This window comes from Branchiostoma floridae, chromosome 13, assembly GCF_000003815.2.
Source record: "Branchiostoma floridae strain S238N-H82 chromosome 13, Bfl_VNyyK, whole genome shotgun sequence".
In the NCBI taxonomy this organism is placed as follows: domain Eukaryota; kingdom Metazoa; phylum Chordata; class Leptocardii; order Amphioxiformes; family Branchiostomatidae; genus Branchiostoma; species Branchiostoma floridae.
In genome coordinates this window covers 1,821,585-1,839,608 of record NC_049991.1, presented here as the reverse complement: position 1 = coordinate 1,839,608, position 18,024 = coordinate 1,821,585, and the positions used below count along the sequence as shown (strand labels likewise).

Below are 18,024 nucleotides of genomic sequence, written 5' to 3'. Positions count from 1 at the left end.
CTGCAGCAGACAACATTTTGACCTTTGACCAACCAAGATGGCGGCTTATCAGTGGTTAGTTTCCCGATTTTGTCACTTTTTCCTTTCTTCAGGACTTTCCTCGCTTATATATTGACCAATGTGTAGTGCATAATGTCTTTTAAAGGATCTAAGGTTATAATTTGAACTATGTTTCACCGCAGAAATATCAGAAATAGCTAAAGAAGTACCCGTTTCGCACAAGAAGTGTAGGCCCCTCCCCCCAATGCAACTTGGCCCAAGTTTCCTTTCTTTTACTTCCGCCGTCCGGACTTTCATACAGTTGTTTGTGGTGTACATTCACACTAGGGCTGTATACGTAACGTAACATGAAGTAAAGGTGCAGTTATAGAGGTTTGTACAGGTCCACACCCGTTCACATGTTGACAATGTGTATGAATAAATAGTTTTACAGTCCCAAGAAAGACTGTTGACAGGGTATCAGGACAACTCGGCACCTGGGACGACTCGGCACCTAGCCAAGTGGGAAAACTTGGCACCAAGAATATGACATAAAATTGTGAAGGTTTGTGAGAAATGCACTTGATGTTTAACTGCAAAAAATTTCTCTCACTGCAATAACTTGTAAGTCATACAGTCGGCACAATTTTACGGACATTTTGAGGCTCTGAACGTCACTTCAAGGTACGTTAACTTTGAACGGCCGAGACTCTGTCTATATCAGATCGGTCATCTCAACGCGTTTTTAAAACCTACAAACAGATGTAATTTATGACCAACAAAATATATTGAACTGCTTATTACATCTATTTTCATTTGTACGAACTTGCAAACACGGTGATATAGAAGAGAAGTAGAGTGACATCGTGAAAGAACGCCGATATAACAACTAAAAAATGGCGCCGCCGGCGCGGCCCGCAACATGTTTTGGGGATCTTGTATCCTAAAAATTTGTATCCAAAACGTTACCTCGTGGGGTGAGATTGATTTGTACATTCTTATGTCACTTCTTATGCTGCCGGAATGATAGGATTATCATTCTTCGAGTGCAAAATATAAAAGTTATGTGCCGAGTAAGTATGGCCGGTGCTGACTAGGGCCGAGTTGTCTCAGGTGCCGAGTCGTCTCGAAACCCCGCCTAATCAGTCATAATGGTTATTTATGCTTCAATGATTTTCACAGTGTCTTACCAGTACGCAGCACTGGGTACCAATGTGAAGCCCTCTTAAAAATACAACCTTGATCTTTATTGGTTCATAACATCATATTTCTTACTTAGCAAAATGTGATTTTGCCCTATACACTTAGTAATTAGTCTCATAGCTATTACATTACCTAATCTGTAGCATATAAATATATACTATAAAGAACTATACAGAAAGTTGCCTAAAACCTTAATCAAATCTTTCTTAAGGGTCCCTCGCATGAGGGATTACACCAGTGAGAAGCAACAAGAAGCCTGTGTGAGGGAGACAACTGATTATCATCCTCTCAAACCAATGACTGTTACAGTAAGTAACAACTATTAAACTTTACTTTTTAAGATTTATGGTGTACTTCAATTATGTAGAAATGTTGTCAACCCTTGTTTAATGTGTTTATGAATGTGTTTAAACACAACTTTTACTAGTCACATGTCTAGTAGTATGCATAACTTAAATAGTTCCTACATGTTGGTAGTGCAGGGTTCTCCCCAGAATTTTTTAGTATAGTGGAGGGGCTGGCAAAAATAACCCGCACCAACGCGCTGCGCTTTCATGAAAATGGGTTCATTTCGCAATGACAGAAGGTGTCAAATACTACAAGTATAATATACTGTTGTGATTCCTTTGTTGTGAAGTGGCAAAACGACTATTGTTTTGATCATTGCTCATTCACAAGTTTTTGCAGACAATGCTGACTGGAAAAGTGATGCCACTTGGCACAAAAATCTGTGAACTGTCATTAATTTTAGCAAAACTAACAAAGAAAATAGGGAAGAAACACACTAAATTTAAAAAATAGTATAGTGGAGCTGGCTGAGAGTATAGTGGAGGGCCTCACTTATTCCACTGTCTGGGGAGACACTGTAGTACAAAAAGTACATATTTCTATATTCTATTATTTGAATTTGTCACAACAGCAAGGGATCGCAAAACAAGTTGACCATACACACACACACACACACACACACACACAAGAATATTTGTAACATTACTTAAAATGAACTATACATACAAATATACATATACAGTGCAGCTAATAGACAAACAACGTAATCCATATGAATATACAATGAAGAGATGGCAACTGGACATTACTGTAAGGAGAAGAGTGAGATATTGAACATTGCAACACTCACAAAAATTGGTCCAGATACCAGGAAAATCTAGACAGAAAGAAATATGCATGGAGTCTTGTCTCTTGGCTATTCCATTCAAACAGTTGTGATTAGAGAGGGAATAGCTTTCCTAGAAAGAAAATTGGTGGTATTCAAAGTAAGAAATTATAATTAACTTGGAATACAGAAAGCCTGCCCTCTTACACTGGTAATTTTTGAATAAGATACAAGTAGTGTCAGTGTATCAATTTTGTACTTCATTGTAATACTTGTATTATATATTATATGTACAAGCGAACAGGTCCCAATACACAAGACTCAGAAACATGTTCCTTTGTCCAGGTGACAGAGTCCAAGGCCAAGAAGACAGGTGGAAAAGCAGAGACAGAGTTTGTGGACCCCCTGTCTTCCTCTCTGGATGGTACGGACCCCCTGTCCATGTTTGCTGCCGAACATGTCGTTACGGACCCTCTCAGTACGGCACCCAAGAGAGACAGGGTAAGACTTTAGTAGCCTGGTATCCAGCCGTACTATAGCTCCCGAGTCTCTTCTCTCCTCTTCGTACAGTCAAACCTGCATTAGGGGCCACCTCTACAGAGGGGCCACCTGTCCATAGTGGCCACTTTTTGTCGGTCCCTTGGATATTTTATCTACAAGTTGCCACCTCTATACAGAGGCCACCTGTCTATAGTGGCCAAATTTGTCCGGTCCCTTGAGTGGCTGCTATAGACAGGTTTGACTGTAATTGCAAAGAGGAGATGAGAGACTCGGGAGCTATAGTACGGCTGGATACCAGGCTAAGACTTTAGGTCTATTCTTCTTTCATGCCAGGCTTTTAGCCAAGCATACGTCCAGGCATCTATTGGACGGAATGTGCTAAAAAGAAATTGGATGCATTAGACATACTGAAGAGGCCCTTACACTGGGGAGCAGATACTCTGACAAGTATAAAATTCTGATTGATCTGTTGATGCCACTAGGTCACACTTGAAGACTGCTAACTTAAGTTGGAGAGGTAAAAGGCTGTGGAGATGGATGGGCTCTACCTTCCAATACCATGACATAGATCTAGAAAAAAAATGATATCAACCCACTGACCATACGGATTTACAGTTCAGGGATCCTTGGGTTAGAGGGATGGAAAAGTTTGGATGTGACATATAAACACTATGTAGGATTTTAAAATTTCACTGACAAAATAGTTAATGTACACGTACAGTCGAACAGGTACAAGTGACCACCTCTACATAAGGACCACCCTTCTAATACCTTTTTGGTGGTCCCTAGATAATGTTCCCACTGTCTGTAATGACCACATATCCACATACAGACCAGATTTTATCAGCTCCCTGAATGGGACTCTTTTGACTGTATTTGTTTTTTATATTCTTAAAGGCTGAATCAGGTTCTAAGGCCAAACCAGGAAAGAAGTCTTCCCTGGATGAGTCATTTGAACCGTGGTCCACAAAGAAGGCAAACATCCTGAGCAAGTACACAACATCGGAGAGACTTTCCATCACTACGGTAAGTATTATAGATTAATGTTCAAAGTAAGTACTGTACTAGAAAGTAACATTTATAGATGCAAAAGCATAATATGCTACTGATTGATTGTGACTAATGACTGTTCAGATGATGGATCTTGCAACAATCTTGCAACAACATTGCAGTTGTTTTCTTTCAGTTTGAAGAATAAGCAGTCAAAACTAACTTTGAATGAGTATGCATTGTATGTACATACTATCATTTGTTTAGAAATAATGTATGTTGATATGTTGTTTTATGTTTAAAAAAGGTAATGTTTTTTTACTGTAAGAGTTGAAATGAATTTGAACAAAACTTCCCTGTTGTCTGTAAGAGATTTCTTTTCTTTTCTACAATTTTTAGAGTTTCCTGTCCCCATCTGATAGGGAAAAAGGTGAGAACTTATCTAAGTCAATCATAATTGCCATATTGAATAATGTCAGACATAATTTAGATTTCTTGTAGTTGAAAGTTTGATTTTAACAACAGCAATTTCCACACCCATATTTTTTTTTTTACAATTTCTTTTACATCAGTGCACTCAGTGCAGGTAAAGTGCATTCAAATCATTCTATAGAAGCTCTTGTTATATAGGTCTAAGCATGGTGTTTATGTCCCCCACAGTGGCTGTGAAGACCCAGGTCCAGACAACCATGACAGACAAGGTCAAGAACAGGCTGGAACAACTAGATGATTTTGAGGAGGTAAGATCTAGAGCTGTTTTATACTTATCTCTAGTAGGCTCTATATGTATGCGACTGTGTGGGTAGTCTAGTTTTTAGTGACTCTGTCACTGAACCAATGATTTTTTATCTACTGCCTATCCTTGTTAGTAGGTGTAACCTACGCCATCCAGGTTAGTAGGTGTTTACATCATGTAATGTTGCCTCCCTGAACATTGAGTCTATGTGTTTGTTTGCCAAAAAGCAGTTACTCAAGCAACTGGATATGATTTTGGAGATCTCTCCAATATCACTGATGAAGGATCACTGGATGGCTGTCTGAGACGTCTGACTGTTTCCAAAATCATATCCAGTTGTCTAATGACTAAATGCACATTGTACAGTACTATGATGTGTTAGAGGTGACTGTACCGGTAACCATTTATAGCACCCTTGCCAAGTTGCTCGTGGGTGGTTTCAGACTGACTGTCCGTAAAGGCACCTGTGTTCCCGTTACTGTAGCACTCCATTTTCTCCTTACCACAAACTTACATGTATACCACCACAAACTTAAAATTAATGCAATTTTACAGTATAAAATCCTGTACCTGAGGGATAACTGGTAGAATGTCGGGCTCACAATCAAGAGATCCTGAGTTCGATGCCCACCATGCCCCGATGTTTTGCCCTTGGGAAAGGCACTTTACACGAGTGACGCCCACCGAGCCTCTTTGACCAATGTCTCTAAATGTGTTCCAAAAACACTTTATGGATTTGGTGTGCCAGTGTGCCAACATCTGCACATAGACTTCCACCAAGAATCGTTGAATTTTTTATTTTCTAACTTGGAAGTTCATCTGTGTTTGTAGACGTCATTCTTGAAGTAGTTAAACTGTAGTATCCAACACAAAAATTGCACTCACCCAAATTTTTGACTGAATGGCACCAGGCACTGTCAAGGAATAAACAATCCACTACTGCCCTGACATCATGTTATGGAGATAGAACACATGATTCAGTGAGCAGTGGATCATAAGTTGCAGGAAGTCTATGGCACCCACCGTCTAGGGGATGGTTGTAAAGCTCTGATGTAGATCACTCTAGAGAAAAAGTCTGACCAAATGACCCGGTGAGTCAATGTGTATATGTTGGGAAACTTCTGAGGTTGTCAAAAGTTTTTAATAATTTTCTTATTTTATATTTTGTAGGGTTCAGTGAAGGAGATGTTGAACCTGAGTCAGCAGGACTATGTGAACAGGATTGAGGAACTGAACCAGGCTCTCATCAGTGCCTGGGAACAGGACCAGAGAGTCAAGGCACTCAAGATCGCCATCCAGGTAAGAAATCATGTACAGTAGGCCACCGTTAGGGATGGGTACTGGTACAGAAAATTCAGGTACAGGTCCAGTACAGGTCCAGAGGATCAGGTCCAGGTCCGGACCTGAAACTGGACCTAGTCATCTGTGAAAACTTATGAATGGGTGATATTCAAAACAATGGTCTATTTTGCTACAAAAAAATCTGTTTGGTGAAGTATCCTATCTTCACATAAACAATGCTAACTGCCTCAGAGCCTCAGTTAGACAAAGTTTGACTTTAGACGTGTGGCAAAAATGACTATCAACTCTCCTCTACTTTGCTCTTGCTATTTTCTTGGACTTATACTGTAATAAGCCTCAAAACATGTGAACACCTGCCATACTAGTGCTGTTATAATCTGTACTTGTTCGTTACCCTGCAGTGTTCCAAGCTGCTGGTAGACATTTCTGTCATCCAGTTTTACCCCAGCAAGTTTGTCCTCATCACTGACATCCTGGATACTTTTGGTAAGGACTTTATCATTATCATCCCACCTATGTTTCCACTTGTGTGGCTATTTGATGGTAACCCTAATATGTAGATATATAGTTACAATAAAATCTTAATTTTACATGTCAGGGCAGCTATAAAAATCTTGAGACTTTATATTAGATTTTTTATCAGAAAAATTGAGATCTTTTAAAAAGAATCTGGAGATGAAAAAAAAAATGTTAAAGTCTATCTTGTTATTTTTCAATGAAGCACAAGGGTTCTCACTAGGTATATTACAATCCATTATGTAACATACATTTGGAACCTTTCCTCAATACTTGTATATCTGACAAAGAAGTATAAAAAAGTCTAGAAATCCAAACCCAAATGCTCGGTCCAAATCTGCTTGCTGTCAATCTTTTTGTACATTTCCCCACAGGTAACCTGGTGTACGAGAGGATCCGACAGAAATCTGCATATTTCCCACCTGGCAGTAAGGTGCCTCAGATGTTACCAGGTGGGTCATACCATCACCAGGAAGGTTATGGGGGTGGCGTAATATAGCTTTAGATATTGTCGACCCTCTATTTTTCTGTAAATTTTTCCCCACTGCTACATAGCATGAATTGTTTATTTTCATGCAATTCATTTCTGTTTTTTAGCATGGTACTTTACTACATGTATCATAATTTTCCCCATTAACACATTAGCATTAGGAATACCATTTATACTGTTGATAGTCACCTGACCTGTCTACATACTTGTAGACCAGAGTAGACCAGATTTTCAGTCTTACAAGTGGTCTTCGGGGGAAGTTTTGACTGACATGTTTTATAAACATGACATTCTATATTTTTTAAATTCTTATACACAGAGGACTTCACCCCAGACCAAGTCCCTGACTCTGCCAAGGAAACCTGCAGGAACTGGTTTTATAAGATCGCCTCCATCCGTGAGCTCATCCCCAGACTTTACGTTGAGACGGCCATTCTTAGATGCTACAGTTTCCTGACCTCAGGGTAAGGACAATCATGTAGTGTCTTAAGACTTCTCTTTAGAGTGAAAATGAAAGTGATTTGGTCCAGTTTAGCTTTAAAGTGAAACTGAAAGTGTTCAGTGTAATATAACCAGCTACTGCTGCGCTGTGTTCCTGCAAAGCTGGTGTGTTACGCTGACAAAGGGTAGTTTTACCGGCTATATACTATATACTATATATACTTTGTTGGGCCGCGTAGCACAGTGGTAGTGTATTCGGCCCGTGACCGAGAGGTCGCCGGTTCAAATCCGCCTGCCGTGTTGCCGGTCTTGTGCCCTTGGGAAAGGCACTTTACACGACTTTCCTCACTTTACTCAAGTGAAAAATGAGTCGTCCCTCGGATAGGACGTTAAATGGAGGTCCCGTGTATGGGGAGAGCCATACCCTATGCAAGTTAAAGAACCCGCCACATGTGCGAACATCCACCCGAGCGGATCAAACCATTCCGGCCAAAATAGGGGTAGGGAATCTCCCGGGCAGCCCTCGTAACCCCTGCTTTGCCTATTGGGTCAGATAGTCCTCACTCATAGTGAGCAATTGGGCTGGTCTCAATCATGATGTTTCTGACCTAGGGCGAAGAGTTGCTGTTACAGTTCCAATCATGTAACCCGTGACCTTGATGTGGCCTTCAGGCCTTGTTACGTGGTGACCATTGAGTAAAATTAAAAATTAAAAAATATAGAGATAGAGACCACCTGTCCACTGTGACTACAGAACAGTACATTGTACTTCAGTGGGTAAATGGTTGTCCTAAGGTGACAGCTGGTTAGTGCCTGTTGTACATGTATGTTGACTTTATTTTTTTTTGCACAGAGAGTACTCTCAGGCACTTCTGAGGCTGTCCAATATGATGAGAGGTATTGGAGACCCTCTGGTTGCTGTGTATGCCAGGACCTACCTTTGTAGGGTAAGTTTGGCTTTGTTTTTGTTTTTTTACCTTCGCCAAAAAGGTTATGTTTTCAACAGCATTTGTGTGTGTGTGTGACCACGATAACTGTGGTATGCCTGGTTGGATTGTCTTGATACTCGGTGTGACGGTACAGAGACCTTAAGCTTGAATATAATTAGATTTTAGGCCCCCTAGCAGCTTGTTATGGTACTGCAGCACAACTTCCAGTTTTGATATCTGGACAAGCTGTGGGCATGGTTTTTGGGTGTAGAATATGTGTAGCTCTTTTGCCCTGTCACAGTGACTGTTTTGTGGAAAAATTCCGAGAACCAAGAAAATTTGTTGTTTAATCAAATTGGTACTGCCTTACGAACAGATTTGTATTTCCACTCTAGGTGCAGGACAGAAAAGTTTTCAATTTTATCACAATTTTATTGTCATTTTTGCTGTTCTTGCTTTATGAATCATATTTAATAATCTTTTAGAATTTTTTTATTCTATTTTGTTTGTTTTGTTGCATTAGGCTGTTATGTTTAATAACATTTTCTTTGGAACTCGCTGTTTGTTTCCAAAGGATAAGGAACAAGTGTTCATCACTTCTTTTACTAAGAGAATTATTTTTTCTCTTTTTTTTTCTTTTTAAAGAAACCAAAACCAGACCAAATAGATATCTACCCCATGGTACAAAAAGTGAGTGGCTGAAATATGAACATACATTTTTTTCATAGTTTTGTGTTATTTTTTTTTCTTCTAACTAGAAGTGAATCAATTAGGCTTAAAATGTGTCATATCAAGACGCATAATTATGAAGGCTCACAAAGATGTCACTGGCCGAGGTTAGACCTAGGGAAAAAATGTAGTTTCCTGTTTCCTGACCCACAATGTATATACTGCACCTACCAACCATAGCAGGGCTCAAAATACTTTTTTCTGCATACCTGCACCGGTGCAGGTAACATTGAAAATTACCTGCACCAGACAAATTTTACCTGCACCACTCTGAATTTAGGAAGTATGGATCATACTAAAATTGTTGAGGAACCATTGCTACTTTTTTCTTTTAAACTTAATGGTGGTAACAGCCAATGCAGCTGATAACAATCCATACACACCTACATCATAGGACATTATGTATAAAACCCAGTACATGGACCAGTGTAGGTTAAGTGCAGGTAGACACCAGAAATACCTGCACAGCTCCAATTTTACCTGCACTAACCTGCAGGTGGTATTTCGAGCCCTGCATAGCCTTTTTTTGGGTAGGCATTGGAGTCAGTTTCAGTCTTTTTTTGTTGCAGGTGGGAATCTTGGTTGCACCTGAAGTGCATGATCATGTGGCCATCAACCTGTACGACTTTCTCGCGACTTACAAACAGGTGAGTCTGGGCTATTTGAAATGAGATGTGTCATTTATGGCATCATTTACACTTAGCGACAAATTTTCATGATCTAAATCTGCCTTTCATGTAAAATCTATATGCACATGTGATCACCTATATGCATATTTCACACCTGTATGCACCTGAATAATGACATATGCACCTGTAAAGGTCTGTAAACCCCGCATGTATATACACCTGTAACACCTACATGTATAAGCACCTGTAATAGTTGTACACATTGTTACATGTTTCACAGTTGCAATATAACATGGCAATGCACAGTATATCTACACCTGTAACACCTGTTTTATGTCTCACAGCTGCAGAGTGACAGTGTACAGAACATCCTGGCTGTACAACAGCTGGAGATGGCTCAGTACCTGCACCTGTACACACCTGTAACACCTGTAACACCTGTTCTATGTCTCACAGCTGCAGAGTGACAGTGTACAGAACATCCTGGCTGTACAACAGCTGGAGATGGCCCAGTACCTGCACCTGTACACACCTGCACTGGACTGGATACTACAGTGTGTGGCTCATCGGGCATCAGAGGTCAGAGGTCACATAGTGTTTACTATGTTATCTTATATACAGTCAAACCTGCTCAAGACGACCAGCCAGTGGACCAAGCAAAAGCGGTCGTATTGGATAGGTGTTTGGTTTGAAGAGTATCAACTGACAACATGCCAAAGGCATAGTATAAATGGTTTCTGTGGTATTAATGGCAAATAGCAAGCACACGCACGAAAAGAAATGTAGTTAGAAATGGGCCATATGCATGTAAATTCTAGTTAGTTCAGTTTTCTTTTTTATTTAATCCCATACATGTATAATATGAATATCTGTTTTATGTAGTAAAGTTAACAATGATGGCCAATATTGTTGTGTTGCTCAATAGGACACAATGACAGAAGTACTGGAACATTGTAAGAAGCAATGTAACAGGTAAGTGTGTTCTTCAGTCTTTTTTTTCTTATTACAGACTTTTGCAAGTGTGGGAACTGTGTTAAAATAATAAGCCCTGGCAAGAATACAACTAGTAAGTGTTTTGGTGACCGTATATCCTCTTCCTGAGGATGGTTCTGACATTGGTTCACGTTGCACTGCAGCATAGGTGGCGCTGCTAACAGTTGCAGTTCCAAATGCAAAGTATACTGTAAATGCATTAAGTTCGCAGGGATTTAATTTCGCGGTAGCGGGTAAAAGGACTTTTCGCGGTAGATTTAAGTTCGCGGTAACACTATAGACTGCAGTTTAATACCATAATAGAAAAATGTTCGCGGTGGTTTTAAGTTTGCGGTGAAGTGGTCACCGTGAAAACCGCGAACTTTAATCCACCGCGAACATTTCTGCATTTACAGTAATTTGTTCTTCAGTAGTGACTTGCCTACCTGATGAAATTGGGACTGAAGCCCTAGCAAGAGCTCTGAAGTTGGAGCATTGTACATTATCATTGGAAAACACTGTCAGCTCTACTTTGACCCAAATATTTCCTTCCCACAGTGCCTTGCTGCTGAACTCCATCATGTCAGCCTTTAAGCCAGACTACATCGCCAGCCGCGCCCTGAAGTTTGTGGACACCATCAGGGACTGTGAGGAGGCAGGCTTCCCCAAGGTAAGAACATTGTTCATGTGTTAAGATATTATATTTTGCATCCACACTTACACAGCTTTACCAAGTGCTAAATCTACAACCACACTGACTTTGCTGTCCCTGATGGTATATTCACATTGACCGTGATACAACTGTCGCACTGAAAGCTGCTGTCCCTGGTGCTGAATTCACACTCACTCTGACACAGCTGCTGTTCTCAGCTGAATTCACATCCAAATTGGCAGCTACTGTCCTTGGTGCTGAATTCACAAACACACTGACAGCTGCTGTTCCATAAGCTGAATCCACAATCACACTGACACCTGCTGTCCCAGGTACTGAATTCACAATCACATAGATAGCTGCTATTCCTGGTGCTGAATTCAAAATCACATAGATAGCTGCTGTCCTTAATGCTGAATTTACAATCACATAGATAGCTGCTGTCCTTAGTGCTGAATTTACAATCACATAGATAGCTGCTGTTCCTGGTGCTGAATTCAAAATCACATAGACACTGCTATCCCTGGTGCTGACAGCTGCTGTTCCATAAGCTGAATTCAGAATCACACTTACAGCTGCTGTCTATCATGCTGAATTCACAATCACATAGACATTGCTGTCCTTAGTGCTGAGTTTCCATTCACGCTGACACAGCTGTGTACATACTTAGTCCTTAATGACCTTGACATGGCTGTTCCTCCCCAGCACGAGCTGTACGCCTCCCTGGGTGCCAACATGGTGCTGGCTGACCCTCCTGAAGAACAGCGGCTGCAGACACTGAACGAGGTGTGTAAATGGCTGATTTTAGTGTGTTTGTTTGTTTGTTTTGTATAAGTTGTAAACTTCCTTTACATGTAACACTCAGTTGTAGATAAAGTACAAGCTGGCTAAAACTGAACTGATTCACTCACACCGAGATGGACAGAAAAGAACTTTAAAAGGCTGATTGCAAACGTAAAAAGAAGAATAAATAAAAAAAAACCTTCATGGTGGGGCATTCAAAGGTTCGTCCTCTAGCATCATAGACAGCTGCACTGCTGACTGAGCTACTGGTACCAATGCTACATCATGGCAATTTTTTAAGGTACATTATGTATATACTGTGTAGTTTCCTGATGGACTTCTATATTGTTGTGAGTGTGTTACTGCCCTGTGTGATTGAGTGTTGTTTCCTATATCCCACAGGTGTGGAAGGTGGTGATGAAGCTAAAGAACCCTGCAGTAAGTATTTGTGTTTTTCCTTACTCTACAGATAGGGAATTGACTTGATAATTATTTTTCATACATGTATTCAATTATAATGTATTCATTTCACTTATCCTTAGGTAGGATTTATCCAAACTTTGCTAGAGAGACCTGTCCAATTCCTAGCAAATGCTCATCATTATAATCTGCTGAAGTGCGTAGAAGTGATAGTTACCTAGTTAAACTTATGCCCAATAAAAGAAGAATGAAGCACATCCACTACCAAGTCACTTACATTTTGAACCATTCTCAGAAGTACCAAAAGAATATGTGCTGGGTTTTGCTGGAGATGTAAATGAAACACAGACAAGTAGATCTCACACTGTAAACTTCTGATAACGTCTTTATTTTGTGCCTTTCTTTCACAGAACTACATTGCTTGTGCTGAAGTTTGGATTGAATATCCCTGCAAACATTTCACGGTAGGTTATGTTTGCCTTGAAGAGATAGCACTTTCTTTCGTATTCTGTTTCTACCAATTGTAGCACTGAATTTAACAACATCAGAAGATCTAACATCATGGTGTTTTTCCCGTGTACTACATCACCAGAAACGTGAAGTGAACACCATTCTTGGTGACATCATCAAACACATGGTTCCAGACAGAGCCTTTGAGGACTTCTACCCACAGGTACTAATTTCATACATTTACAATAAATTATATTGTTTTATGTTGCAGTATATGTATATACATGTATACTGCAAAATAAAACAACAAATTAAAGTAAATGATTTGAAGCCCTACAGCAGCTAAATGTAGTGATTTGTTGTCATAGCAAACATGTGTATAGAAGTTATTGGAAAAGGCATCCAAGTTCATGTAAATTATAATGCTAGTTTATTGGTTTGGAATAATTGGGACTATACAATGTATTATTTCCCAGAACTATCGTTGAGTGGAATTTGTTATCACCAAGTACAGTAGGGGCATCTTCACTGGATAGCTTTAAAGAACGCTTGCAGATGGATGTGCAAAAGTTAGGTGTGACGGGTCGTTCAGTGTAATATAACCAGCTGCTGCCGCACCGTGTGCCTGTGAAGCTGGTGTGTTACGCCGAACGGCGGTTATACCGGCTATGTAGATACAGATACAGAAATCAATTTCATTCTTCCTATGACAGTTGCAGTCCATCGTGACCAAGGTGCTGTCTCACATGCATGACTTTGCTGTGCTGTTTTCCATGGTAAGGTCATCATTTTTATATACTTGTAGACTTTCTGGTTACTATATCTCGAGTTGGAGAACAGAGCACCACATAATCATTTTGTCATGATATTAGTGTTTTTAACAACATTTGCAGACACAAAATAGACATACATCATGGTGCTGAATTATAATAATCAAAGTGGTTTATATAATTATGTGGAATTGTGATGAAAGGTATAATATATGAATAATTACATACTTTTATGGTAATCTAAAGTGATCACAACATATTAAAAATGTCATAATATATATATAATGATAAGGCTGAAGTTGTTATGTCATTGAGTAATTGTAGAAATTTGTACAATCATGTAATAAAAAGCTATGTGATGCTTGAATTGCTATGATTATATATGATTGTACTAATTTTCTCTCATAAACTCATTGAATCTATGATATAGTTATATTGAACTAGTACATGGCTTGTATAATATATATATTTTGCTTTTTCTATTTCAGGACAAATTCCTGCCTTTTATTGACATGTTCCAAAAAGAGTCAGTCAAGGTGGAAGTGTGCAAAACTGTGATGGAAACATTCACAAGGTAAAGAGTATATTAATAATCATTATGGTTTTGTTGAACTGACAGCCATAGCATTACTTTCATGATAATACAGAATGATGTGTATCATTCATATCCTACCCACCCAAGAAAACATAGTATGCACAACTATATCTAATAAGTATACAATTTTCTCCTTCAGTGATTTTGTTTGCAAAATGCATAACATGCAATCATTTTTATTTCATGAGTCACTGATTTCTAATATGATCGATTCCTTAGTCAACGTTTGCGAATGGTGATTTTGATTTATCTTATTGATTACTGGATGAATTTGTTATTATACATAAATTATCTTTGGAATCCCCTCCAATTATTTTGTTTGGAAGATGTGTATCATTTTACCAATTAGTATTATGCAATAATTTTTATTTCCTGAGACTCACTAATTTCTTATGATAAATTCCTTAAGTTTTTGAATGTTGATTTTGATTATGATTACTGGATGATTATGATTTGATGAGTGATTGCAGCTATGATTATGTCCCTCCCCCAGCGGTGCTAGACCGGGTGCCCTGTATACAGCTGGTTACAAGAAAAGGCAAGGAGACTTAGAAGCCTTAGGGTGTTTGTGGTTACTAACTGTGTACTGTTTGTGTATTGACTTGTGTTGTCACAGTGTTGTATTGTGTCTTGTTTTGTAGCTCTTACATTACATACCGCTTTAACTCTGTAAAATTCTTTTTTAAAACAATTTGTGCCCTTCTTCCAATGTGGTAAACTGCTATATAACACAAACTTCTCACTTAGTACGTTTGTAACTTGTTTGTATCTAATTATTACTCAGAATGAGAATTATACAATTTCAAGATGTCTTTTTCTAGGACTGTTCATAGGAAACTCCCAGGAGAAAGGTAGTTCTTTAGTTGCCCTTAACGCTTTTTGTGCTCAGGAAGAATACAGAATTGAGATGTCTTGGAAAATATAGGTACAACATTGGTTGGGACATTGGCTCAGATACTGACTATGATGATAACTTAAACTTAAAAATTTATTGTGTGTCACAAATGTTTTAAGAATAGGTCAGAAGAGAACAATTAAGGACTGACAGACAAATCTTTTCTTTTGTACAGGGTTCAGCAGGACACAACATCTGATCCTGTCATCATGAATGCCTTGATGTTCATCTGTAAGACCATGCACGACTCTGTCAAGTAAGTACACACGTTACGGGCTAGAACTGCAAAATTAGGCCATGTTGATTTAATAGCCTGAATGACATCCGTTGGGAAACCCAAAACTGATGCAAGCGTGGAGAGAATTCAAAATAAAAAGGTTGTAAAGGAAAGTAACTGTAAGTGGTAATCTCTGTTATAAGCCGCTAGGTGTCATAGGCTCCCATAAAGTATGTACATAAAGGCCTATAGAAGTCCTTTCTGTGACGTCACTTTGTTGCTTATTTGTCCCACCAAAGGGCACACAATAGACAATTGATTTGAAAGGTTACATACTTTTTATATTTTTTCAGAAAATACCAAAGTTTTACATAAATGATATTTGAAGTCACAAACATATTGTAGAAAATGCCAGAGAATGGCAAGAGGAAATTTCATTTTAATTGTGCTTTAAATGTTAGCAAACATAATGCTTTACTGCTTTCTACTCCTGTTTATCTGTCGATTGATCAGTTACTAAATGCCTCTCGCTTCCACAGTGCACTTACACTTGAAGATGAGAAGAGAGCCATCTCCAATCTTATCTGTGGTTTCATCAGAAGGGTGGGTACAAAATTCATGAAATTAGATATAATTACATGTATGTGTTCTCAGTTGATCATTATTGTCCCTGGTAAAATCATACTATGTCACTTAGATCAGCCCTGCAGCTTCGACTATGGCCAAACAGTCTTATACAAGAATGACAGTCTCTGCCACATAGGGAACATATGTATATAAATAAGCTGACTCAGTTTTTCATTAAGTCCTTTTCTGCAGATCTGCTTTTCTTCTGTACTGTGCTTCAGTCTAGCTTCACCTGTTTTTAGATGACAGATGTCTATCTTTCATAGTGCTTATCTTTCACTCATTTTCCTGGAGTGATTCCTAACTCTGACTCCTGATTGGTCATTTTCCTTGAATGATTCCTAACTCTGACTCTTGATTGGTCATGTTTTTGGAATGATTCCTAATTCTGACTCCTGATTGGTCATTTTCCTGGAACGATTCCTAACTCTGACTCCTGATTGGTTATTTTCCTGGAATGATTCTCAACTCTGACTCCTGATTGGTCTTTTTTTTTAATCAGATTTCCTTTGGAAGAGACTTTGAGCAACAGCTGAGTTTCTATGTGGAAGCCAGGGCGACCTTCAGTAACCTTGAGCCAGTGTTGATTGAGCTGGTGCAGGTGGGTGCTTTCTGATTTGTCGCACAGTTCCTACTATTATATTATAATTGATAGCATATTTGTGTAGACACAAGTTGCGTGTGTGTACATGTAGAATACAACACGTTATATTCTGTATTCTGTGAGTAACTATGCTAAGAATATCTTTCCTATTCCAGCGAGTGAACCAACTTTCCATGGAGACACACAAGGTGGTGAAGGGCAACCACTCTAGGAAAACTGCTGCGTTTGTTAGGGTGAGTTGTTCTCATTGTTTTATAATGGCAAACAAATTGTCTGTCTTATTTTTTATTATAAGAATCATACAAATCTTAATGTCTAACAGATTTGATAATACACAGTACAGTTAGAGCCTACATGATTGTTGATTCATTTCTGATTTGTTCTCTTAAATGGTTTTAACTTAAAACAAACCAAAATAAAAAGGAAAAAACAAGAAAACCTATAAAACTATTTGAAACAGAATAAAGTTTACAGTTCAGTACCTTGTGTATATTCTACCTTGTGTTTTTACACACTGATTGTCTTAAGCAATTTTTTGTTACTGCCACTTTGACACAACCCCCTTACAATTCTTCATCCTCCATAGTGAAGAGAAGGAATCCTGAGAAGGAGCTATACTTGTTATTGTTGTCGTAGATGGCGTAATTCTTGGCTAAGTCCAACCAAACCTTGTCCCCCTTCTCTAACAGTAGTACGGCACTCCCTCCCGCACTCCTACCTTTACCTTCATATGTGGACGTCATCTTACGACCATTGTGCTTCAGAATAACAAACAGGTTGTAGTCAGAAGACCTGCTCAGAAAGTTAAAGCTAAAGTGGTAGACAGCCCTTAACGGGCTGGTGAAATGTCCGGTGTCTTTGTCAAAATGGCCGCCGATGTTTGTGTGGACTTCGTGAAATGGAATGGTGATCTCCTTGTCGATTGGGCCGAGGCTGGCTATGCGTACGGCGGTGAACGCTACGTGAACGGGAGCGTTGGTGGTGGATCCGGGTGTGCCGGGGAGACCTTGCGGACCAAGCTTGCCTGGTGATCCTGGGTTACCTCGCTTTCCTGACTCACCTGGTGTTCCTATATATAGGATAGCAATAAAAGAAAGAAAATGATCTCCATCCACTTTTGCTCAATGAAGAGCTATTCTTCCAATGGTCGTGACAGAAAGGCAGACACTACACGTACAGTATGTATTTACTTACAGGTTCATTGCACACTGTACCTGTGAAATTCCCCTAGCACAAGAGCAACGGTTACCCTTTCTGGAAGTGTTGCTACCCTCTGTGAACAACACAGATTGGACTCAAAGTCACAGCTTCATGGTACAGAGGCAGCACTGCTAACTACTGGACTATCACACAATGGTGTTGCAATGGTTTATTCAACTGATACATGTGAGGTTCCATCCCTGAATGAGAATTGAACAGTTATTGAATAGTCTCTCTCCTACCTGGAGGTCCAGGTGGCCCCTGTGCTCCTGGAGGTGAC

At 39.3% G+C, this 18,024-nt stretch overlaps 1 protein-coding gene across 2 annotated transcripts in view; it reads left to right on the top strand.

Annotated features, from left to right (window-relative positions):
- Positions 1 to 14: 14 nt before the first annotated feature.
- The window catches only part of LOC118429130 (VPS35 endosomal protein sorting factor-like), a 38,557-nt gene continuing 20,547 nt past the window's right edge, over positions 15 to 18,024 (top strand). Inside the window, exons 1-26 of one of the 2 annotated variants that reach the window (XM_035839534.1) lie at positions 15 to 54; positions 1,394 to 1,490; positions 2,642 to 2,797; positions 3,695 to 3,823; positions 4,187 to 4,217; positions 4,448 to 4,527; positions 5,694 to 5,822; positions 6,227 to 6,311; positions 6,716 to 6,793; positions 7,151 to 7,295; positions 8,126 to 8,219; positions 9,500 to 9,577; positions 10,016 to 10,138; positions 10,485 to 10,531; positions 11,090 to 11,201; positions 11,889 to 11,969; positions 12,369 to 12,404; positions 12,797 to 12,850; positions 12,979 to 13,059; positions 13,550 to 13,612; positions 14,095 to 14,180; positions 14,695 to 14,739; positions 15,272 to 15,352; positions 15,853 to 15,916; positions 16,443 to 16,541; positions 16,700 to 16,777. In XM_035839534.1, coding sequence (XP_035695427.1) covers positions 38 to 54; positions 1,394 to 1,490; positions 2,642 to 2,797; positions 3,695 to 3,823; positions 4,187 to 4,217; positions 4,448 to 4,527; positions 5,694 to 5,822; positions 6,227 to 6,311; positions 6,716 to 6,793; positions 7,151 to 7,295; positions 8,126 to 8,219; positions 9,500 to 9,577; positions 10,016 to 10,138; positions 10,485 to 10,531; positions 11,090 to 11,201; positions 11,889 to 11,969; positions 12,369 to 12,404; positions 12,797 to 12,850; positions 12,979 to 13,059; positions 13,550 to 13,612; positions 14,095 to 14,180; positions 14,695 to 14,739; positions 15,272 to 15,352; positions 15,853 to 15,916; positions 16,443 to 16,541; positions 16,700 to 16,777 — 2,169 coding nt within the window. In that variant the 5' untranslated portion in view covers positions 15 to 37. The remainder of the gene's footprint in view (positions 55 to 1,393; positions 1,491 to 2,641; positions 2,798 to 3,694; positions 3,824 to 4,186; positions 4,218 to 4,447; positions 4,528 to 5,693; positions 5,823 to 6,226; positions 6,312 to 6,715; positions 6,794 to 7,150; positions 7,296 to 8,125; positions 8,220 to 9,499; positions 9,578 to 10,015; positions 10,139 to 10,484; positions 10,532 to 11,089; positions 11,202 to 11,888; positions 11,970 to 12,368; positions 12,405 to 12,796; positions 12,851 to 12,978; positions 13,060 to 13,549; positions 13,613 to 14,094; positions 14,181 to 14,694; positions 14,740 to 15,271; positions 15,353 to 15,852; positions 15,917 to 16,442; positions 16,542 to 16,699; positions 16,778 to 18,024) is intronic. The other variant, XM_035839535.1, reaches the window with a different exon arrangement.